This window comes from Lepeophtheirus salmonis, chromosome 8 (assembly GCF_016086655.4).
Source record: "Lepeophtheirus salmonis chromosome 8, UVic_Lsal_1.4, whole genome shotgun sequence".
Classification (NCBI taxonomy): Eukaryota; Metazoa; Arthropoda; class Copepoda; order Siphonostomatoida; family Caligidae; genus Lepeophtheirus; species Lepeophtheirus salmonis.
Genome location: NC_052138.2, coordinates 33,563,179 through 33,590,093, shown reverse-complemented (window position 1 = coordinate 33,590,093; position 26,915 = coordinate 33,563,179). Strand labels below are relative to the sequence as shown.

General features: G+C 29.1%; 1 protein-coding gene across 1 annotated transcript in view; it reads left to right on the top strand.

Annotated features, from left to right (window-relative positions):
• The window catches only part of LOC121123605 (cell adhesion molecule 2), a 127,405-nt gene that overhangs the window by 61,969 nt on the left and 38,521 nt on the right, over window positions 1–26,915 (top strand). The window contains exon 2 of the mRNA XM_071890397.1: window positions 1,713–1,824. Within this exon, the coding sequence (XP_071746498.1) occupies window positions 1,776–1,824 (49 nt within the window). The 5' untranslated portion in view covers window positions 1,713–1,775. The remainder of the gene's footprint in view (window positions 1–1,712; window positions 1,825–26,915) is intronic.

The window sequence follows — 26,915 nt, the reverse complement described above, 5'->3', positions numbered from 1 at the left end:
AAAACTTAATGTAACACAAGCTTACAAAATTTGACTTTAGCAAAAATCTTTGAAATTCTATACTCTATTATTGTAATACCTGATGTACTAATTACAAATCAATATTTAATTTTCAAGATTATTATTGCCGAACTAATACTTAGAACCAAATACTCTTTTGTTGATGAAATTCTAATTGTTTGCACATCAAATGAACGCTGTTACCATAAAAACAATTTAAAAAATCAAGATATTATTATTTATTTTTTTTAACCCTTAGAATTAAATGATTTTTTAACTTTAAATGATATTTTATCATAATTTAAAGATTTTCTATTATAAAATACTTGAAAATAAGATGAGACTTTACAGAGGATAAACTAATTTTCATTTGAATCACTGGATTTTTTGCTTTCTCAAAAATGGCCCAAACCTATAAAAAATGTAAGAATATCCCAAAAATTCAAATGTAATTTGATACAAAATACTAAGTACAGAATTGTAATCAACGCGTTAAGAACTTCTGTATTTAATTTAATATATTGATTTCAAATGTTTGCAACAATATTTTCATCATTTACAGTAAGACATTATTGAATGATTTATCCTTGACACATCTAGTAATATGTTTATTCGAAGTAATTGTTTCAAAATATTAATTAAATATAATTGAAGATGAATGTGTTCTAAATGTCATAAATGAATTTTAGATAACTGAGTATGACATATGTGCTTACATATATATCATATATACCTAGAACAATGGATACAATTATTTAAAGAGATGATGAATGCCCAGTAATTAAAAAAATATACATACTTCAAAAGTACTAGTGTGTTGGCCAGTAATGAAAATGGCATTCCCTCCACAGAGCAATACCAGGAGGTCATTTGTGAGATCATTAAGCCTTGGTTAAACTCCACCTGCCCTTAGTCTAATAATGTTTGGCAGAAGGACAGCACACCGAGCCATTAGTCCCACAAAGAACCAAAAAATGATGTACTCACAATTTTACAGCATTTGAGTTTTAAAAAATGTGACTTCCTCCTCCCAGACATTGGCAGGACATTGACTATAGAATTTAGGACAATCTAAAGAGGAGGTTGTGCAAAGTCTGTCATTCAAATGTTAATACCATGAAGGTCACTATCAACCAGCAGTGGGCTGGCACACAAGGTTATGTAATCATTAAGGTCTATGTTGCTTTCTGCCTCGCCTAGAACTAATACCAGCTACTAAGGGTAGATAATTTGATAATTAAATGTAAAGGTCCATGACAACCCATTCAAAGCATTGACTTCATAGGGTAAATAAAGTTATAAATTTATGACTAAATATATCAGACCAATTTGTTTTTTACGGTTTCTTGGCTTAATATGGCATACATATTATGGATTCTGCATTCACATTTTCAGGATACATTAAGTACACGTTTTAGGTATCGTTCGGAGTTTTTATTTTATTTATGAAACGTACTACCTAATGAATATGTATCAGTAATTAAAACCAAGTAATTTGTTTGTCGTTCAAGTATAATGTGTGACTAATTTAAAGTGTAGTCAGAAAACCTTATTCATAGAAATGGAAGATAATTAACTAAAAGTACTTCAAAAATGCTTATTTTCCAAAAAGAAAAAAATCAATTAGTTAGCCTATATGTTGACGAATCTTATGTATAATGTACTTTTTAGTGAGATAATCTTAATTAATTTATTATTTGTTCTAATTTCAGGTATTTAGGGAAAAGTCTTATTTGTAATTCTTTGTCACAAATCAAAAGACTACACTATACAAAATGGATTTTATAGCTGTTCTTCTCATCTTATTAGAAGTTTTAATAACAGGTATGGTATGATACTTTAAAAAAATATGTAAAAAGATTTATGAATTTGTTTTGTTTCATATTTCTAAAAATAAAGTATCTAATGCGAAAATAAAAGGTGTTTAACTCAAAATTAGTTTATATGTAATTTTCAACCTGAAACAATGAAACATTCAATTACGTCAAATTCTAAATTTCTTTTCTATAAAAAAAAAAAAATAAAAAACTTTATTTTAAAAAAAGAAACAAAAGTTTAAATTTGAAATTCTCCGTTTCTTTTAATTAAAAAAATTTTTTTTGAATTGATTTCCTATCTTGAATTGTTATTTTCTATTAGTTATTCAGATAATTATTAATAATAATATACAACATTTATTATTTCTCCTCCTGTGATCATATAATTAAAAAATATTACTCTGAGTTATTAGTTGTCTACAAATAGACAACTTTGTTTTAATAATATGTAGTTTACCTATAACCCCAACAAATCCTTGGAGTACTTTACCTTATTACGGAACCTCATCTAAGGCATATTCATTTTTTTAAATATTATATAAAGTACCTCCCGCGTTTTATTCTTTTTTTAATGTGAGTTGAACTAAACGCCTACTAAGTTTCATTCATTTTATACAGTGCTCCGTGTATACGTGATATACTCTTTTTTCCCCGGCTTTAAACTATATTGGTGTATGAATCAGGGAGCAAAATATAAAGGATTGATCTTATCTGGTGGTACAATTTTTTATTTTTTCAAGTGTAAAATTTGAAAGAGAGGTATTGTGACGATATTTGAGTACAATTGAAACACAAGGTATTATGAGTACATTTATTTAACAAAATCGTCTCAAAATAATGATGAGTACAACTTTTATTCAAATCTGAGCCCTCAGCTTTAAGTTTGAAACGAGTCTTGAATCCCTTGCACACCTTGACTATTTTGTCAGACTTGATCGTGATCCACTCCTCCTTGATGGAAGCCTCTAGAGACTGGATACTCTGGTAAGGAGTGGCACACACCCTTCCTGCAGACACGTCTATATAAAGTAGTCCAAGGTGTTCGCTTCTGAAGAGGAGGGTGGCTACATGTGGGTGATACAGTTCCCCCAACATTATTAGAATCATAGAGCTTAATTTTGGTACTGCGGCTTTGTAAGTAAAACACAAATACAAAATTTTAGCTAATTTGGTTAACGTTTACCTCAAGCACAATTGTTATTTCTAAACTTTTATGAAGCAAATCTTTTTTATTCTTGGTTTAATGAAAAACATATTGACAAGTAACATATTTCTATAATCAAATAAAGATTATGTTTTTCTATATTTTTTTTTTTTTTTAATATAAATTTATAATTATAATTAAATTAGTAACTACTTTGCACATATAAATACATAGATCATTCGTCAATATTTAAATATCAAGTACATTTTTCTGCGTTCTTTTTCTTTGATTTGTAAGGGAATATCTTGAGGCATGCCTCTTGCTGCAGAGTATTTGACTTAAAGTCATTAACTTTTTCGATAACCTGTTTGTTTTGATGTTATTTCTTACTTGATCAAAAATTATTGCTTATGGTTACTGATTCTTCAGTTAGGTACCACAAATGAGCTGAGAATGCCTTGATTGCTGCATTTACAAAATTTTGATTGATTTTTATATAATTGATCAATTTATTGACTGGTATGAGATATTCCAAAAGTTTTGCTAAATAAAGTGCAGCGGTAAACCCCCAAGACAGGTAACCAAAAATAAAAAAACAATACCAAGTGATTTAATTTCAGCTGATGTCCAGTCATAAATACAGTCTCCTTAGATAATTTTGACAATATTTTTGCTGAGTAGATCAATTTTTATAGTATAAAGAATCTTAAAAATCCACCTTGCTTTGAATGAGGCACCAAGTTACATGAACTGTCGAAACCTTAATACTTTCACTTACTTATGTAGGGCATTGCCAGAATTACTAATTCCTTACAATCCCCTCAAACAAAGGTCTTAGTTGACAGTGTTTTGCAAAGCTGAAAGGTATTTTCTTCTTCTCTTCTTGTCTATCGTCCAGAAATGGATAATTGAGGTATTTGATATCACAACAAAATAATGACTTAGGCTAAAGAATAGTTTAACTCAACCCTCAAATATTGGTCAATGCTACTAATGAACAAAGCGTGTCACAATTATCAATTTGTACGACCTACTTGAAACAAAAAAAAGGGAAACTTGGAAACTGCGGAGTAAAATTTGACATATGTACTAATAACTGTATCTGTATGTGTCCAACTGACGTTACTGTAGTACTATAGAAAATACCATCTGATCATGATCATGATTTATAATTTGAGGGGGAGGGGAACTGCAACACTCTAAATGTAGTTATTTTTCTTGTTAGAATATAAATACGATATTTAAATTTTAAATTAATATTTGTATTATATTAAAAGGATAACTTATTAGAAAAATGGAAGAAAGGTTTTCCTTATTTACTATCTGTACTGAAGTTTAATAATGTCTAGGTGCAATCATTTATTCCTCTCTACATTTAAGGAAATTAGAGTCACAAAAAAAATTATAAAATATTATAATCTCTTTTTGTTCATAGGAATATTTAATTGTAAAACATGTTTTTAAAATAACACACAATTTTTTTCTTCATACATATTTAGAAATTGCAATTGTGCTAAATGTAAAAATCAACCAAATTTGCTAAACTTTTGTATTTGGGTTCTACTTAGCTAGCTACGGTACAAAAATTAGGTTCTGCTGAAAAGGATTTTTAATTTTGGGGGCAACTGTATCCCCTAGGCTATATGTTGAGGTCCCAAGAGTTTGGAAAGTTGTCTCTCAGGAAGGCCCGTGTCTTATCGGAACGATGACATGGAGCTCTATCTTGAGTGAAAACCAAGTTGTCTCCAAACTTTTCTCTGGTTCAAGGTAGGACTTTCCTATGCAAAAGTTCGATGCTCAATGCAAATACTTGCATTGCTGCAAGACATGGTTCTGAAGACTGATACTCACCGATACTGAGACATTGTGAGGATGTTTCAATAAATACAAACTATCCAATATTTTCAATATTGTTCAATTTTGGGTTTGATATTCAAACTGATGGGTTGTATCAGGAAATGTTAACTCAAATAAAGAAAGTGTGATTTATATAACATGGTTCCGCTCCACCATTTTAAACTACCTTTGTATCCTACTTTTTTATGCCCATTCCTAGCGTTATTGTCTACCGAAAAAAACTATGGTGTAAGGGTCATTACTTGATCGGGAACAAATTCAAAATAAAAAAACAAATTAATTAATGTTATCTCAGTATTAAAGTGAATAAAATATATAAATAAATTTATATTTGGTACTATACTATTTTTGAGGTATTTATATATAAGCATTTTATTAGCGTAATACAAGGCTAATAACGCTCCCTTCAACTGTTGAAAAGGTTTTTCAAGATTAATTCTTGAATGTTGTGTTTGTTATTATTATTTGTATAAAGCAATTTTTGTAAGCAAGCCGGAGCAAATTTCATGATTTTTCGGCACTAGGTAAATTAAAAAAATATATTAAGAAAAGTATCCATAGTAACTCCTTTTTATTAATAACTTTTTTAAACATATTTGTAAAAGTATTTAGATTATTTATTAACGAAATTATATTTCAATATTAAAATATCTTCATTGTGTAATCCTTTTGTCTTGTTTCTATGTATCTTGATTGTGAAGAGGGGTTACTTTTATATACAAATATTCAATTCTGATTGGTATTCTGCACATAATTTCTTTATGGATCTTTCGAGAAAAAGAAAAGGAATAAATGTCGCTTCAATAGTTAAAGGAAATCACACATTTTGAAGGGAATATTTTGCAAAATAAGTTTTGTTTGTATCTTTTTGTTTTGTTTTAGTTCAATATCAAAATAGAAGATCTAACATCATTAATTCGTCAATATGGTGGAGATAAAGTATGCATGATAATTTATCTTTTATTGATGAATGTTTTATCTAACTTGGTGGAAGATTACATTTGTATTTAATTTCTTTAGTTTATGATCTTATAAGTTTTTATTTTATTGGTTACATTGATGAAAAATGATTCTTTTATTGGGTGTAATTATATAAATTTTCCAGTCTTTCAAGTTTATATACTAAGATCTCTGTTGTTAATAAAGAAATATCTTTAGTTGCTTAGAATTTTGGAAAGAATCAAGTAGATTTAGTTTCAAAAAATGGTGTAAACATGAATCAAATCTGTGAGATGGGGTAACATCCGTCTGATGAATTGACATGCTATCCAATTATAACCAACTAATAGTGTTGGATCGGTCTAAAAAACTAAACAGACTACTGCCCTCTCAATCTGGTTCTAATAAACTTGTACAGTCTTAGTACACGTCCTTATCAATCGTTTATTTATCATTTTCTACGGTTTTATGTTCTTCTATTTTTTCAACACTCTTAAAAGGAAATAAATAATATATAGATAACATACAAATCTTTAAAAGCACACCACTGACCATACCATATAATGAGAATATAATTAGTTTTGGATAATTGGTAAAAACTAGCTAAAAACCTCCAACCCGAAGCAGGAGCGATAACTATGCAGCAGGTTGATCATTGAGTATATCCGTAGATAAAATAAGAGTTCTCTGAGATGAAGTTATTTTCCTACCAACATATGGAGGTATGTACGAATCAATAACTTATTTGAACGTGCGGAATAGAGGACAAGTAAGACTTTTTGGACATTTGTAAAATGAATGTAAAGAGTCCAAAAACACAGAAAGAGCTATTTTTCATCTCTTGTTTTTGAAAGATTTATTGGTGAATAATAAAGAGGGGGCTATCCTTTATTAATTAATTCTACCTACAAGTGAAGAAAATAAAAACATAACTAAGACCATAGGACTGAAGCACTCACTAATTGGTCGTTAGGACCATTAATTTCTATAAAAATATCAAACTGATAAGAATATACTTTAGGGGGGGGGGGGAGAAAAGGTTGATTAGGAAATCTGTACTAGGACCAATACAACACTACCAATTAAGGAATTATTATAGAATAACTGTGGAAAATTGTTCACAGCTAACGAGACATATATTAATAAACCAACGTTTAGATCACAGATTATTACCAAAGAAGCAAAAACATCGAACGTCGACATTGTGAGTTTTTGTGTTAGTGAGATAACAGCGTGATGGATGTCTTTAATAAAATTTATCACTTGAATACCAAATGAAAATACAATATATACCAAGTTTTTTAATTTAATTTTTAAACTCTAATATCATAATCAAACAAGTGTTCTTAGAAATAAAATTAAATAATAGACGTAAATCATATGATATTTATAGTTTCTTGGCAATAAAGATAAAATATAAAGGAGACATAACATTTATTTATTTTTGCAAAATGTGCTTTGTTAGCAAATAATAAACGTACATTTAAACTCTCCAATATATATAAAATATAACGGAAGAAAATGATTTTTTGGATTTTAAATTTTATTATAAATTTTTAACCAATATTGTATTAGCAGCATAAAAAATAATGAACTAAAAAAGTGAAAATTTTGTTTCTAAATTTGATAGTGTTAATTGCCTGCATAAGAAGTGTATATTAAAAAACAATCATTAAGGATTTCAGACAGATATATATATATATTTTTTGTTATGTTAATTTTACATTTTTATAGTCTATTTTGAATAAACCCTCTGTAGTTTGAGCAGGTTTTTTTTTAAATGCATTTGAACATAATGAACAAAATGCTTACAAACTTCCAATTGAACATCGTTTCTTTAAAAAAAAAAAAAAAAAAAAACAGCATACGCTGATAGGACATTGTTTTTGTGGCTAACCAGAAGTGTTTGGCGTATGTAAAAAAAAAATTAGCATCCCCCAACGCTACATTTATTACACCATCGTGGTAAAGGTAGAGTGTTCTTGGGGGTATCTGCACCGGACTTGACAATGGTGAGATTGTAATCTTCTTAAACCTGGACAATTCCTTTGTCTGTTCAGTAAAAAACGAACTCTAAGAGTCTTGAGGTGATTATGAATCAACAGCAAAGCGTGCTGATCTCAAAATGAAGTCAAACTGCAAGAGGATCAGAATTGCATTCCAAATTTGCAAAAATCATTGATGATGAGTCATCCTAATTGATGAGGACCATGTCAAGGGATATCAACTGTTCTGATTGAGGAAATTGCTGCTGGGATGCCATTCGTTTGACAATAGGACTCTGCATACAAAAGTTTGACCTCCTCGTCATTTTTTACCTTGCCGCACCGAGTGTTTGGCCTCCAATCTCACCGGAACTCAACACCATGAACTATTTTGTGTACGGGGCAGTTGAGTGATACACCACCAGATCCTCCTGGAACACAAAATCTGATCTGATGTCCAGGATCTGGAAAGAATTCGGGAATCTTCCAATGTGACTTTCATGAAGACCTGCTTTCATTTTGAGGTCAAGTGGACGACGTTATTGATGCCAAAGGCAATTATATTGAATAATAATAATAAACGATTCAGCTTTAATTTTGTAATTTTTCTATTAAAATCAGATGATATGCCTAAAATAAAATCATTTTTTAAAAAATCTTGTTGTTGTGAAATATAAATAGCAACTTGTATTTAAATTTGTTGTAGATAATATATAAAAACTTGCTAAAACTTTCGATTCTAAACAGGAGCAAGGACTTTGCATCAGGCTGGTCATTGAGTCTATCCATATAGAAAACAAAAGATTTCTTTTTCTCCAAACCTCTCCAAAAGATTAAAATTCTTCCTGCCCAATTTATTGAGGCTTGTAGGAATCATAGACTTTGACAGGGATATGCAATTGAAAGCGGAATCAAGTAAAATTTACTATCCAATTTCTAAAAATTTATGGCTAAAATTATAGGAATCTTTAATTGGAATTCATTACAGTTACACAAAAAAAAAAAAAAATGTTCAACAATCCTTATTCTTAACTGAACATTGAATGGGCTAGCTTGAAAGTTATTTATGTACCGTATGTGGCCTGTAAGCTCCTAATTTGAATATCCTTCCTGGTTTTTTTAGAATTAGTTATCTTTAAAAGGTTGAGAAAAACTTATTTTTTTCTATTGTTTTAAAATATGTTATTCTCAAACCACCAATTTTTTTCATACAAAGTATTTTCGTATTCGAGAATTTGTTTTCATTCTGGTTGTTTTAATAACAATAATAAAAATGAAATAACATACTCACAATTGAATCTCCCATAAAATTATATACATTTGCAATAATAAAATTCATTTATTTTTAATAGACGAAGACTATGCCAGTAATATATACTTATATTTGCTTTAATCCTTTTTTTTACCCAAATAAAAAATTTAATTTCTATTTTATTATTAGATTATGTTAATTCAACATTGAAAAAATCAGATTACTATACACTTGAATTTTAGCTTTAAAATGATATAAAACCAAAGTAGTTTCTATAATTAAGCTAACGTGCATTGCAATATTAAAGACAAAGAGACATATTCTATGTATATAAATTAAATATTTTATAATTGTTTTGTTTTTTGACTTTATATATAATTAGTTTCAAAGTAATTTAAAATCCATTTGTATGGGCGGTTGATTAAAGTTAATTGATATAATCATTCATTTTTCTTTTTGAGGAAATGGTTCATGACTCTTGGTTAATTTGTATTGATTATTTTGTGAATCATCAAATTATAATAATTGATTGTTTAACCAATACTTTTTTAATAAACTAATTATATGTTTATTTCAAATCTAAACAGTATTTACAAATTCACAAAGTATATTTCAGACGTCCTGCAATAGCGATAATGATATTTTCTCAAAAATGAAACTGAATTGTATTTGCAATTGCTTTAGTTGTCTTCTATCATTTTTTTGGGGTCGGAATTGGGTCAGTAGATTTTTCTACAAGTAAAGAAATAAATGAACACAAACCTCCAAAAAACAACAAATAAACATTTAAAATAGACCATTATAGTAAATTAAATTTTCATACCGAGCTTTTGTTTTATTGTCAATCGATAAATGTCTATAAACTGAACACACAAATTTCTGCCTATTGGCTTTTATTAAGTCCAACAATAAGTAAATATCCCCGTCATTCACAAAAAATAGTCTAATTCTTCCATTTTGTGAATTAGGACACATCCTTTCCTTTCTCCCCACACAGCCTGCAAAATACTTCTACCGTTCTTTTTCACGCATTTATTTTTTAGTGAGCGAATTTGCAATGAGCCTATAATTTATAATGGAGCTTTGGCTAACTACCAATTGATTTTGGGCCTAGCTTTGGTTTCATTTCGTATGAAGGTTCCGTGATACAAGGAGGTGGAGCAATAAACCGATACACACAATATATTACATGAAAATCTCAGTCACTTAAGTAAAGAAACACTCCTGTGAAATAATGTAACGTTATAGGTTACAAAAACCTATAACTTACAATTAATATGACAAATTGTATGGTTGAATGTCTCACATAGTAGCCAAATAAAGTCACACAAATCTAATTAAGACTGATATTTCCAAGGTTACTATATATAAGTTGTGTCGATAAGAGATTTCGTTCTTTCTGTTTACTGGCTATTTGATGACGTCAGAAAGGATCCAATTTAGGAAGAAATTCGATAAAACAAATTGTAGTTATACATAATATAGTATTTAGTTTTATCATAAGACAATACTAATAATTTTTTTTTTATTAGAAGTTATTTTTAATGAAAAATAGGTCAGAACATAATGTTTCAAAATAAATATACCAAATAGGGAAACATTAGGTAGATTTGTACAGGTTGCCACACCATAAATACGCCAAGAACTTCTAGAAGAAGACATAATTATTGGAATAATATGAGTTAACACTAGTCAGTAACACTGAACTTGGCTCCGTTGTGACGCCATCCAAAAAATTGTCAGGTTTACGTCAACCAGATTGCGTTGCAAATTTCTTATCGACCACCTTATTTATAGTCATTCGATACTTATCAAGTAAAACAAATAAATTGGATATTTCTTGAATCCCTTTATTGGTTTTTACAACTTCTGCTCACAAAGAACCTCAGCCATACTGTAGATGATAATTATACACCCATGAATATGATGGTAGAAGTTCGTATATTGTTTATATACTTGTCATCTTATTTTACGAATAGAATCAATCATCATGATTGCAGAAAAAGTTGGAAATTTGTTGGTGGTTCTCAAAGCACACAGATGAATAATTATTATTGATTAACCTATTAATCAATGATATGGTTTATTAGAATTCAATTACATATGATTGATAATGGAATTCTAATTTTAAAGTTTATTTAATGTTCAAATGGTAGTGATACTAATTGGTTGCAATTTTTTTTAGTACGCCGTTTTTATTTTGTTTTTGTTTTTCCTACTATCATTATTATTTAATTCCTGAGGAGTGAACTTCCTTCTGTAATGCATACTGACCAAGGTTAAATGAAATACAAAGTTAGACCATCATGTAATTGGACTTTCTAGAATTTTCAATTTGATATATCTTACCGACTACTCTGCAAGTCAGATTTTGATAAAACAAGCAACCTATCATACACTATGACGTCAATATTAAAAAGCACGGTGGAAGTGAAACATCATTCGTACACGCGTTTTAGTATAACCTTAAATTTCTATTAACCTTGCATACAAGTTATCATTGATGTATACAAAATTGGCTTGTACATTTACGTTTGCTTCGAAATGACGGAGAGTAACCCTCATGATGGTTGCGGAGATATAATTTGTAAGTTTTTTTTCATAGAAGAATTGAGGATTGACATCGGAGTAATTATTGCCTATGCCCTTGTTTATTTCCTTTTCCCCATTGTAACAGCTGTTGTAGCTGATCTAATGAAATGTGATGATAGCTTAGCTGATCTTCTCCAAAAAATTGTTCAAATTATGAGGCTTACCATGTTGATTTTCTGTTGCTTTTCTTTTAACGTACTCAAAATGGTACCGATAAACATTACTGGATATAATTGTACGTCAATCTTGGACTCAAAGTAGTATTGAGGATCGGTATCCGAGTCATTCTTACCTATTTCCTTGTTTAGTTCATTCTTCCCCCACCCCCTCGTCATATTTGTTAGTGCTGATCTAATGAAACGTCAATACAGCCAAGCTGTTCTCCTCAAAAATACGTAATGTGTATTTTAAAATTGTGAAATCCGTTAAAATGAGGTAATATGAAGTTAAATATGTTGTTTAAATGATATTTGTACAACTCAGAAAGTATGACATGAGATAAAAGTCATAGGCAATCATCTCTCCCTGGAATTAATGAACTTGCTTCTTAAGACTGATTTCCCTTCTGATTCTAAATTTTTGTTTTGGAGCCCAGCTTTTCCAAGAGGTTTGGAAAATAAAAGAACAGGATAATTGTGGGTTTTTTTTTCTCAATTATACTCCTATAAGGTTGCATCTATAGGGCCTGCCATGGAAAGAGATAAATGGACCCTTGATCGTTTTTGTTTTCTTCTTTTATCTTACAACAATGATTTGGTCTCCTGTGATAAAATTATCGGAATTTCATGAAGGGCATAAAAAAAGAAACAAAGATTCAAATCCGTACTTCCAACTCCGTTTAGCAAAAGACTAAAATGTAATTCGATGGATGTATCTTATATGTATCATCTAAGGGGAATAGACGTACTATAATTATATTTTTTTAAAGTAACTAAAATTAATGGGGTCAGTTACCAGTTTGAGGAACATTTGGGAGAAAACTAGCTTAGGTATCATGACGTTTTAAATTCAATATTACGACTTCCTTTTTAACAAATTTCAAAATCCACTACTATTTACAGACAATTGATTATTTTGGAAAAAAAATTGAAAAATTTGATTTAATTTCTTTTTTTTTTAATTTTTGAAAAAAAAATTCAAATATTCAATTTTCTAGTAAAAATCAAAAATTCCATAATTTTGAAGCCTATAGCCCCTCCAGCTCTTCCCTTACGGACTCCCTTGATGTCGATTCTCAATTCTGCATCAAACAAGGACCTCTACTTATAACTCTGCATCAAATCCTTAGTGCTACTTTTCGTCTTTTACACACTAGGTATTACTGGATACTCATTTGTTCTCTCTTCAAAAATTAAATAATAATGATAATAACTTTTTTTTAAACCCCTGTTACAACTACACAAAGTCTCCCACTCGTCGTCTCAAGTTATTTTTTTACAACTATAACAATAATGATAGGTTCTTTGACTTGTATACCTCTTTTTATTTTCTTTATATAATATGAATGCTGCATTGTAGAATAAGTATGATTGTATAAGAAGATTAAGGAACTTTATGTACAACCACTAATGACTTTTTAATGATGATGCCAGAATGTGTTCTTCATAAGCTTTATTTCATCCACTTTATCGAAATGGAAATATTGTTGATTACATTTTAGATCTACCTATTCCATATGGATTAACTCTATGTGAAACGTTATATATAATAATATACCCGTAGGTGTACAAAAAAGAATATCATTATTTTATTAAAAAAAATTCCATTAATTCCTTGGCAATCAAAACAGTACTCACAAAATTGTCGGACTCGACAATTTCTATTATTTTATCTGCCTTTTCGACAACTTACCTTCCAGAGAGTAGTGCATATATTTGACATTAAAATTACCATAACAGAGTCGACGATACCAAAATTATGTGTTATTGGGTGGTACAGCATCAACACGTTTTACATTCTCCGTTTTATTACACAGTTTCTCTATGCTCTATTTTTGACACACGCTCAAACAATCGCAAAACTTAGTATTCAATTATGATACAATTTATGACGTTTGTGAAACCTTTCTATAAATGAATCATCATTATGGAGCAAAACCTTCGAAATGCGATCATTTTATATATCCATGTAGGTCATGATCCTACTATCATTATTTAAATAGATGAATAATTCCAACACTTTTTACAGTACGTACCACCTGAGCAAATATAGAGAACTCCACACATTCACCAATTATGTTCAAACTGAATATAACATAAAATAAAATTGACTTTTACACCTAGTAAAAAAGATGTCCTTTTTTAGAAAAATCTAAGTTTCGAAATTAGAAAAGAACAGTTATCTAAGTTTCCCTTCGTCTTTTTTGGTCGTTATTTAATAGGTCGTCTTCGTATTAATTTATCCCCCCTGAAGTAAGCATTCTTCCATATCTTTAAAGTGTTTTGTTTTAAAAATGTATAATAAAATAAATCATATATGAATTTAAGTATGATTATAATATTTCCATGTATTAATGCTATTTTAAATATAGAAGTTTCTCCTCTTTACAGCTGTAATTCATCCCCCCGAAAAAAAAGTCATACAGACTGATGATAGACTTGACTCAGGTATACCATAAGTAAAGATTATTTTTTGTAAGAGTGCGAGGAGAAGGTCAGAGCAAGACACATGGTACACCTGAATTAAGCCCTTCTTAATATTAGCTGTCTCTTATATTTTTTAAATCAATTTACAAAAAAGATGTGCGAGAAGTCTTCTTCTAGAGAGAGATGTTTTCACATACAGGAATGATTCAAGAATGAATAAAAAGAAGAAAAAGCACACGTGCCAGTCGTTTTTTCTTTTCTAATCGCTATATTTATTTTTTTCTTTATCCCACATCCCCTTTTTAACCATAAGTATATTTCCCATTTCTTCCTCGCACTCGTTTTTTCTTAACAAAAAAGACATCCTTACCTATGAAAGGTATTCTTCCACTCATTTAAATTAATTTTGAAGGACTGCTATGATAGCGTCAAGGACTTGAATGAAATAAAAATAAACAAAAGAAAAACATTTTTTAAGCTCCGTTGTGACAAAATACGGATTTTTATGTTTGTTGCCGTCTTGACGAGTTCTATTGAGGTCAACGCCAATCTCTGTCATGTTTTAAGAATAAATATATGCATTATGTATGAACATTAATTTCATAAATTATGACATTAATGTTATTTTTGCATTAAGATGATAATTTGGTAATGTAAAAACATAATTGTTATATGACCTTGACTATCCTAAACATATTTATTGATTGGTTTATTAAGTAATGCTGTATATTTTTTATCCTTTATCAATAAATAGCTTTTTTAATACAAAGAACTGCACATTAATGTATGTTGTATGTACACATAGACTACAGGGTGTAAAGATCAAATAGAAGCATTTTTCAAAAATCTTTCAATCTTTACTGAGACCACATTTCTGGGCAGATTTACTTAAAAATTAGCTTGAATGTTGAAAGTTGAGCAAGATCTCATTTAATGTATCTGCCGGCTTCAGCATCAATTACGACCTGGATCAGGACCCAGAAGGAGGAACAAGCATTGAGGAGGTAATTCCTTAGCATCTCGGTAATTGTATCCTTGATGGAGTCACTCAGAGAGCCCTTGATGGCATGATTTATTCGATTTATTTTAAATTCAACGTAGCTTCAAATAAAATAATCCATCAGATTAAGCTTCGGACTTCTGGGGGTCATATTTTCTTCCCAATGAAGTCATACTAGTGCTCCCTCATCCACTTCAGCGTTTGGTATGATGTATGATAAGGTCCTAAGTCTTGTTACCAGACCCAAATCCACATTTGAGACCTCCAAATTAAAAATTTGTATGTTGGTGTGAACAAAAATCATGGTCAAGGCGTAACACTGTTCCTCCTCTGTAAATTCATCCTTCTTTCAATATGGAGCAGCTGTCGCCATGATGCCCAAAACTTCACTAAGTGTATGATACAACAACGTTTCTGTTGGGGAAAAAGAAACACCATCTGATAGCTGTATCATAACAAAATCATGAGGGCCCTGTACATTGATTATATAAAATGTGTAATCATTATTCGTTCTATCATTGTATATCTTTATATCCACATAAATTTGATATACTAATTGCAAGAAATAAGTAATGCATTATTGTTTGTGCATACTTCTACAAATTATTTGCATTTCCCAATGTTTAATGCTCATCCTACATAGGCAATATGTTCATGCATTAATCTAATAGGTGAAGTAAAAATAAATTCATTATTTTCCCAATAGATGGCTTTAGTAATGTCACGTTGCATAAGTGCGATCGGTGTATGCAAGATGGCGTTTGAAAAATAAGCTTGCACACTGAAACAGCTATTACACTACACTCAGGGTTACTTTACATATATAAAGTATCCATTTGGCAAATTCGTCAACATGTCCCATGGGAAAAGTGATCGTTCAGTAAAATGGTCGTTTGGAAAAGTAGTTTTTGGACAATAAGATTTTCGACAATGAACTGAAAAAAACATTTTTTTATCAAAATTTGTCATAAATATCCCAATATTTTAAAATATAAAAGAAAATATAGTTAATCACTTTTTCCCAAAAAAAATGAAAAACAACATTAGAGTAAAATTGTATATATTATGTAACAATATTTTACAAAAACATTTGATATTTAGAGTAAATTATAAACGATTTAATAATATATTCCGTATAAAAGACCAATGCCTCTTTTCTATTTATGAAAACATTAAAAGATGAAGCTGAAAAAGCCTTTTTGTCAAAAGCAACGTTACAAAATATACATGTCTATATGAAAATAAAGTAGAAAAAACTTCTTTTTTAAACATAGTTTTTTTTTTCATTGATATTATATGGCTTTGCGTTTTTATAAAAAAGAATGTATCACTAAAAACAGTGAGGGAAAAAAATCACGTATGGATACACAGGAATAAAAACATTAGTTCTTTCTGTTTTTAGTTCATCAATAATGTACTTAAAAAGATTCATTCATCATTCAATATAGATTAGTATTTAATATAGATATGCTATTCCGTTTCATGAATTTTCTATCCTTACTTATGATAATGAACACAAACTACACTGATAGAGGAATTATTATACGATGCATATTTCACAAATAGTGAATTCTTCGTTTTCATAATTATGATGGATTTTGGTTATCTATTATTCTAACACATTAAGTAAATATTAGATACATTGTTCATATTATAACATTAATCCTTTCAAACTATTACATCGTGATACTGGTGGTTTCTACAAATATTTATATTTTGAAAAGCTAATGTAGCGTTTTGTTAGTCTTCTGTACAATGCCCTACTCTACTAATTAGTGTTTAAAAACTTTTCATTAATGTTGAGTTCAGAACCATTTCATCTAAGATCAAAGCTTTTGTATTGATGAGCTGAGAGAAAGACTTTGAAGGATTAGGAAATAGAAGTTGATATTTATTTTACAGAAAGAACGTTGTAATTAAATTGCTAACCCTATGATTCGACAATGTGAGACCACAACCCCCAAAAATTGTCACCCATATCAAAAACTTATTTCAAACTTTTTTCTAAAGTTTTTGGAAGGTTCTAAGTTCTCAGATTTTTTGATTTGATAAATCGGTCAAAAACAAAGACTTTTTCTATAAAAATTATATTTTTTGGAATGTTAGGCGGAAAAATTGATCTAATATTTTATTTTAAACAACTGAGATACGGGTTTAAAGTGGTTTGTAGAAAATAAGATAGAAACGTACGTTTTGTAAAATCAATTGATCACTCTTTCGAATTAAAAAGTTCTGAGCGTTTTTCTGCTTTATTTTGACAATAAAATTAAGATAGTTTAGATCATCTTATTTACATAGTTCCAAACGGCTTTCTGCCAAATCTTCAATAAGTGCTTACCGGGTGGTTCAACTCGTCAATTTCCAATATGTAATTACATTTTTGACGTCCATATTACAGCATTGATATTTAGCTTACTAAAGACACACTAGCGAAAACGCTCAGAACATTTTACTTAACCTAATATAATTATTATTAGTGTGATCATATGATTTTCAAGTATAAAAGTTTTTAAACTTACTTGATGGTTTGCTTAATCAAAAATATGATTTCAAATAAACTATCAATTAGGCATATTAAAACTTAACATAATTAACGTGATAACACATATCATTATGTCATGTATACTAAATGTAATCATTGATATGTAGACATGAAGATCAATGGAAAAATAAGTAATTAATATATTAATTACATGAGTCTATTAGTTATCAAAACTTTAGAATTCTTCATTCTATTTATTTATTCCCAGATGTTGAAAATCCTAGGTAAGAAGTAAATGTTGTCCGTTGTCTGTTAAGTTTCAGAAAATATCGAGCTTCCTTGAATGCAAGAAGATACTCGATATTTTTTAGAACTTTTTTGGCAAACCAAATATACAATGCAAATTTGTATTTGCTATCTATTTACCAATTTCATCAAGAATATCATTAATAATGCTGTCAAAAATATAGCATTTTACATATTTCTAACTTAAGTAAAAAAGCGAGACTGAAGATATATAATCTAAATGGACAAAAATACGAATGTATTGCAAAAGCTGATAAAACAGCAATTGAGGCTTATGATTTCTCCTTGGTGCATATTAAGGTCACGGCTAATGAAGATCTAAAGTTTTTTGTGGTACAAAGACATTTGGCATGAATGAAAACCATTTAAATAATAGAGTAGAAAACATTAAAAGATATATTTTGCACTGATGAAAAGTTAACCAAATTGTAAATAAATTTTGCAGTTTTTTTTTTTTTTGCCATTTGGTTTAACTTTATCTCATACTTGTTTAAAAGCAGTATAAAATTGTTATGATGTTTAAAAAAAATATTTCAAAATAAACAAAACAGTGTAATATAATATAGCTAAATTATTAACAAAATACAGTGCGAGTTTCGTTCAGTTTAAAATGCAAGAAAAATTCTACGTTAAAATCAGTATAGGAAAAACAATCATGTCGAGTTTTTCAACCAATGTCACACAGGAATTATCAAAGTCAAAGAAATCATTTTTGGACATGTATATTTTATTTCTTGTATAAAAAAGCTAAAAAATTACATCTCTTCATAAAATAAAAGCTAAAACGTCCATATAACAGTGATTCATATTAAGAAACTGTTAAGAGTGTAACGGTTTTTTTTATTTTAAAAGTAATTTAGAATAACTAAGTAGCTAATTAGTAGGAATTAAGTCAAGTTACTATGTTTGCTTCTCAATATTGTTCATGACTAGTTTATCAAAGCAAGCAACTCTGGAAACCCTGATTTATTCTGTGAAGGCAAGGCAAAAAGCTGGAAAACCTTTGGATAATAAGATTTACAAATAGAAGCAGTATTGTAGTCAGGTCTGATCTCACAGTCACGACAGTTTTCTTACCTTTAAAGAAGATATTCATCTCAGCACGCCCAGTGTTATACCTTAACCCTACAAAATTGAAAATTGTTGCATATCAATTTGGTAAGATGAAAGGTCTCATTATGTGGAGGGGATTGTAAGATCGTCTTTAATGGAGTATGAGGGAAGTGATGTACCAATTGTAATATTTAGTTATTTTTCTTCAAGATCTCAAGTACGCCACAGAGTGCCTCAAAGTACTCCCATTTTAGAACCACTGCCTTAAAGGACTCAAGTGAATGAGATATAAAGAGAAATATCCCTCAACTTCAAGGTGGAAGCACAAAGGGAACAGAGAACACAAATCCAGGGATTCACACATGAGTTCATCGATGTCCAAGGCGAAAAATGCCGGAAGAGAGATACATTGTCAAGCTACGACTCCAGTACCAGATACTCATGAAAATAATAATCTTACTCCAATAATTATGGAAGGTTTTGTATTGCCAAGCGAAGTTATTTCCTCATTATGAACCTTTTTAAAGATAAACAAGCTTAAAAAGTTGCAATCATTTAATTTGACCTTTTTGCTCCAATTTCAAGATATAAAGATATATGATGAGAGTGTAAAATTATAAACCAAACCTATTACAGTTTACATTTAAAAAACAAAATTTAAATTGATAAAAAATCTTTTTTATTTCTTCATATAAACGATATCACTTCAGTTCATCTTTTGTTGAAATCATCCTCGTATGTACAAAGATAAAGTACCTCTTGTAAAATATTAAGAGTTATATCTTATTCCGATTTTGAATATAAATATACACTTAAATCAGTTGCTTATTTTTTAATATATATATAACATTTGTATAACGTTATAGTAAACTTTTAATTTAATACTAGTGTGATATTTGCCAAATATGTGTAATGTTTCATATAACAAAAAATATTTGAGATTATGTTCAACTTTTTTAATGCAAAAAAGTTCATTTTATCTCGTGTCCGCTCTTTATGTGTGTTTTGTTGTGTGAGTATTACTTTTGGTGATACAATTTCTAAGATAAATATGACTTAGATCTTATTTAAGAGTATGGATTGTATAAATTTTAAATATATTATATAATAATTCTCTCAAATATCATGGTAGGTAAATATTTTGTAATATGATTAAAAAAATTAAAAAATAAACATTTAATGTACCTAAACACATGGGTTGAAAAGTCTTGGACTCTACTCATGGATGACGCAATTTTTTGTTTCAATCATTATTGCCCTTGTGACCATGTTCAGAATTTTGTCAGCTAATTATTACTGGAATATCAAGGGTAAGTTCAAATATTAAAAATATCCTATAACCAATTTATAAGTCATTTTTTCTGCCAAATAATTGAACAGACTCAAAAAAATCCATTTAGCTCAGTCTTTAACCACAGGCATGGAAAAATATTCAGTATACATACAAATAATTGAATTAAGACGTGATTTACCAATTATTTTCTAAACGTTTTACTCCTTTTGGAATATTATCGATATTACATCTAAACAATTTAAATATATATTTGCATTTTTAAATGCAAAAAAAAAAAAACCATGACAATTAAGTGCTTAGCATCTCGAGGGTTTTAAATGTATTTTACACATACATTTAAATGACAAGCATTATAATTTTTTAAGGCAAATTTTAAAAGTTAAATATAAAAAGTCTTATATTTATTTATGTTTATTTGCATTTAATATTTTAAATTCATGTTAACTATTTAATGAAGTGCATGTACAAAATTATTTAAAGATATCATAGATCACTTTAAAGGAATGTCTATTCAAACAATAATTTTCTTAAATAACAGTACCAAACAAAAATATGTTTTCTATGTCCTGAAATCAAATTAGACTGTACTTGGTAGAGTTTGAACTCCTGATTCCAAATGTAAATATTTATCTCCTTCCTTCAATGTCCCTCTAATATCAGTATATTGACTTTTCTAATCAACTTTCTCCTATGAAAAGCTTAAATGTTGTAATTGTTATATGGGTTTAACTTAAATTGACGATGATATCAATCGGGAAGGTAGTCTTTATTTTGAATTAATGATCAACCATCAGCTATGAAATGAGATATTGTAATACATGATTGATTGATTATCTTTAAAACTATGAGCCTCAGATGGAAATACACCAATTTTTAAATTCAAAGAAAGATCATTCGAATACTAAACATGATAAATGCATTATGAAAATGATTTTTGAAGCATTATATTTCGAAATATATTGAAACTACTAGTGGTAGTAGCCTGTATTGTCCGGAGTTATTCCAGCGTTGGCCATAAGAAAAAAATAGTGGTATAATCATACAGAATTGCTTCATTAACGTAGAAGATAACTCCCGAAGAATTAGTACGTGAGCACAACCACACTTAGTTATTTAATACTTAGTTGTTATCTCCTCAAAAAAGAAAGTATAATTATAACAGTTTTAGAAAATACAAAATATTGGTCAGGTTGCCAACAACAAAACTCAGACGCCAAAAAAAATCTTAGAATATACAATTTTCAATGTATGTACTCCCCTTTTCTTTTCTTTTTAAATATGACGTGCTAAGCTTTAGGTATGCGCACTCGTTCCTAAATCTCATCGAAAGTAACATTTATTATTTTTTTATATACTCTCCCCTTTTTCTTTTCTTTTTTAATTTGACCCGCTGAGCTACAGCTACACATGCTCATTAATACATTATTATTTCTTAGAAACACTCAAAATTGAGGAATCAGCAAACATTAACACAAACTTTGGTTTATTTATATACATAGATGTATATTAAAGTGACAATAGAATTATTGTTTTTTAGAAAAGTAAATGGCTTATCTCAAAAAAAGGTTCTTAATTGTACAAAAAAAAATTTAAGAAAAGTTTCAACAGTTTTGAAAAATATTTAGAGGTAGCTAAAACTTTTCTTAAATACTGTCTATATACTTCAAAGTAAAGCTTTTTTGTTAAAGCAATAAATACAGCATACTAAATTTACAAAAAAATATATTCTATAATTATTTCCAAAAAAATAATATTTCTATGTTCAAAATAACATCAATTGAAGTTGAATGAAGTTTAGACCATTACCTTTTTTTTATTTCTTTAGTATATTACGACCCAATTACTTTTAAATCATAACAAATTCAGCGAAAAAAATTAAATTTTTAATAATTATGCCCTTAGTAGCCTCTTAATGACCTTTTCAAGGAAATTATCATTTCAACTCAATTTTAACATATAAAACCAGTAAGAAAAATCTGGATCACATTAGTCGAAGATGATACCCACATAAAAAAATCATTTGGATACATTTTATTCTTTTTTCATCATTGTGATATATCCAATGAATGAACAAGTACTTATTTATTTATAATTTACATATTTAGACACAACAATTTATTTAGTTCAAATTATTTAATTTATTTTCCAACCAGTATATTTATATTTTTTTAAATATCATAGAAAGAAATTATTTCTGTATTCTTACTGTAAGTTTTAGACAAATACCAATGACTTTCGGGAAGTATTCTCTTATTGGTGTTGGAATAGATCTTTCTGTGCTCTTCCACAACTTGTAGAATACATTGAGGTTGTCACTCGTCATTTGATATAAGCCCACTATATTTTGTGTTGAGCACCACTCCTCCTTCAGCAAGATCATTTCATAAGTGGAGCGAAGCAACTTTGTTTGATGCCTCGATGTAGTCTTCCCTACGATTCCAAAGTGTATGGTCAACTTCTAAAAAACTATTAGACAGTTCCAAAATTTCCTGATTTTTTTTTTTTTTTTTTGACTTCTTAGTGACAAAGACTTCAATATTTTTATGTATAAAATCAATGTTTAAGTTTTTTGACCTTCTATGCTTAACTTAAGAGAGCTATGTATTTTGATTTGGGTACTTAAACTTACTCTATCATCGAACAAAGCGAGTGGAAAATTTACAAAAGGCGGATTTGTAAACATGTCTATTAATGGAAGAATATTCGATTAACAACCTCATTGGACTGAGACCGTTCAACGGAGAATTGAGGCCTGAAATGCATTGACCCAAGTTTTGATACAAGTTACTCTTACAATGAAAACACAGACATCACGTAATCCTCGGGTTCCCCATGAAGTCAATTTGAACTATAATCTAAATATCCTAATCTTGAGACTATACATCAATTTGAAAGCTAGTAGACATGGTGCATTGCACCAGGCCACATGAACTTAACTGCATACTCAGGGGCATCTCCTAAAATATTTTTAAACAGTTGAAACTTTTCTTAAGTATTTTTGAAAAGTTAAGAAGTATTTTTTAACATAAACTACTTACATTTCCAAAAAAAATATTTAATTTTACACCTAATGTATATTAAAAAGTTTTTAATCTACAAAATTTGAAAAAATACCCGAGCTTTTTGTGATTTTTATTAAAGAATCTGAAATTAATAGAAAAAATTAGACTATAATTCGAGTGAGAGACGCAAACTCTACTAAGTTTAGCTTAATTCAATCTCTGTATATATTTTTGGAATTGAACTGTGTAATTATTATTATATGAACTATGTATACCAATAGATGATTTTTAATATGGACGTTCTAAAATAATTGAAAACATTATTTTGCAAAGTTAATAGAATGTGATATAAGTTAAGGGGAGGTATTAAAATCAAATTCAATTTTAGCCCTAATTTTTGGATGCTAGAGCATATTCTAAGCACTCTAAAAAAATTTTGCCAAGTTTTGTTAACACTTTCATTTAAGGGAATCCATTTTCTCTAAATATATTTAGCAATTACATGCATTGTCTGACATCTATTTCATATAATATTTCCTGCGATTAGCAATATCCACAAATGTTTGATAAAATTAAGTAATTCAATAAATGCTAGACATTTCTTTGATATTTTCTATCCATCCATGTAATTAATTCAAGCAACATTGTAAAAGTTATTGTTCTTGCTGTTCCCAAACTAACCAAACTATTCTATCGACAAAGGACAGATTTTTTTGGTTTTGGAGATTTTGATGTCATCAGGAGATTGATCATATCTAACCAAAAGGAATTCAGAAATTTAATAAAAAATTCCTTATACAAAGCAATTGAAGCATCACCAAATATAATTTTAAAGGTATTTCACTTTGATATCATCCAAAGTGGAAACTATCATGAAATGTCAACTTTTGTTTGATACTATCTTGCTTCGGGACATTAAAACTAGATAAAAGTCAACTATATTATTTATTTTATGCTATTGTTAATATTGAGTGATATAATTCCAATGATAAATAGGGTTTCTTTTAAAAGAAAAGTATAAGCTAAATATGGCAAAATGGATTGTATTATACTATGGAAGGGGGGTTTCATACCACCTATCATTTTATATTACTCATAAGTAATTAATCTAAATGTCAAAAAATCTTTTTTATAAGATACTTTTGATATATTATATTTGTGCATTAAGTCATAGTCACCTTAAATCAATTGATGGGTTGAGAGGATGATAATTTAGCTTCAAAAATATTAAGTTATTTACAAAATAATAGAGACAATCCTCAATGATGCATTCATTGTAAAATATACGATATAATAAATAGATTTTATCTAAAGTGTAATGTATTAAAGCTTTAAATACGATGTATATCAAATGAAAATATCCCGAAAGATCATTAATTTATATCTCACATACATTCATTTAAGACTAAAGGAAATTGAATGCATTAAAGACATCAAATAAATTAATTGCAAAGAAAAAAATATTTTTAATTTTTAGATATTTGCTATATCTTAATTAAATAATTTTATCCATTTTCTATAAAGAAAGAAACTGAAATGTTAATATTGGAAGTACCTTATCATATATGTACTACCAATTTTCTCTTTTTAATAAAAAAAATTTCAGAGAATTTACTTTTTATGATTAGGTTTAGTCAGAAATAAAATGTTGTTAAAAAGCTAAAACATTTCTTTTATATTTAAAAAAATGAGAGTAAGGATTTAACAATGGAAAAAGGAAAGTTGAAAGTTTGTTTTTGAATAACAAAAACTATTAAATTGAGCTATGAATTGAATCATGAATCAAAAAATATACATATACATTATACAGTATATACGCTAATAAAATTCATGTTTTTACATACTGTATAGGGTTGGCCAGCAAAATGTGAACTTGTTGTTTTAGAAATACTAACAAAAAAAATCACATTTTGCATCAAGCACACTCTTTACACAAAGCCCAAAAGAAGGAGTTGATGAGAAACTTTTAAGACAAGTTGTTCCTCACAACCACTATGATGGCCTTTAGTGAGTCCAGATGAGGATCTAATCTGGTGAGGAAGGGACTACATCTTGTGAAGATCTTCTTGTCTGGCAAGATTTTCATTGTAGAACTATTTGCCTTGATCCATGATAGGATTTTCTTGCACTTCTCGAGCCTCCTGGTCTTATTGACCTCTGTCAAAAGGTGGTGTGGAGTCTTTGTGTATGAGAACAATCCCAACTTGGCCTTCACAGCCCTCCTGGTCGTCCTAGTAAGCCACAGAGAAGTTATTGGTTAGGCAATTCATCGATTCGATCGGGTCCTCCATGATCTTCTTCTCCATGATGTAATGGAACTCTGAATTCCCCTTTAAATTTTCCCCTCTGCTTCCTACTTTCCTGGAGAGGTCTTTTCCATTATACTTCATCTTGGCTACATTGAAAACCAGGCTCGTGGAGTACTTCACAATCTTTAGCTTTGGGTGAAAATGTTTCCAAATTAAATAAAACTTAATCAATTATTTGACTAATTTAAATAAGTATCTAATATTTAGAAGTATGGAGATTAATTCAAACTTAAACATGCTGAACGAATCCTCCCCGAGCGTTTTCTTTCCTTCTAGAGGCAAGGACGGGCCTAATTCACAACACAAATTAATTAGTGGACCGTAATTCTAATTTTATGAAAGGCGACCTCATGCCACCTTCAACACACACAACGACGAGTAATATATATATACGGGAGCGTAACTCGCTCGTGTATATGACAAGAAAAAACGACAGCAACATCAAAAGGAGACATATTAAAAAAGGAATATAAATGATACAGGGAAATACCCATATAACTAATCAATTGTTACAACTTCGCTATTCCATGCTTCATATCCATTGAAACATATTAGTATTTATTGATTAGATGTAAGTAATGACTGTTTACAATTAGTCAAATAATTGACTGAATTATATTTAATTTCAAAACATTATCAATTAATATAATATTATAATATCAATTAGAAAATTGAAAGTTAAGCAGAAAAATTAATCAAAAATGAACTACTTTTTTTTATTTAAATCTTTTTAAGTTGTAGTTTAAGGTGCATTTTTTAGTTAAAACTTGTTAATTTTTTAACTGGCCCGTTTTTTGAAATTGGTAGTATCGAGAAATGATTTTTTTTTCCTGAACAGTTGCCATTGTTATTTAATTCTTGAGTAGTGATCATCATTTTCCATTTCAAAACCTATTTGAACATTTCTGTGGGCTCATAAACGACGGAGCGTAACCCAGTAGATTTGTTGGGAGAGTTATAATTATAAGTCCTAAATTGACTTTGAGTAGAATTTGGAACCGACATCTGAGTAATACCAGTAAATGGCGTTGTTTATTTATTTCTCTCTCCTCTGACTTTTTCCAAGCTGACTGTAGCTAATATCTTACAAAACATTCGTCACTTTGATTTTCAGTTTCTTTTTTTTAGAATGCCCATTGTACACACAATTTTCATCACTAACTATATTGCTATTGAAAAAAATATTAGTTTTCAGATAAGACCCTTCATTTTAATTGATTTTTGAAGGATTCGGCCCATTCTGTAGGAACAGTATTCAAGATAACTTTATATTATATATTTTGTTTGCTAGAATGTGT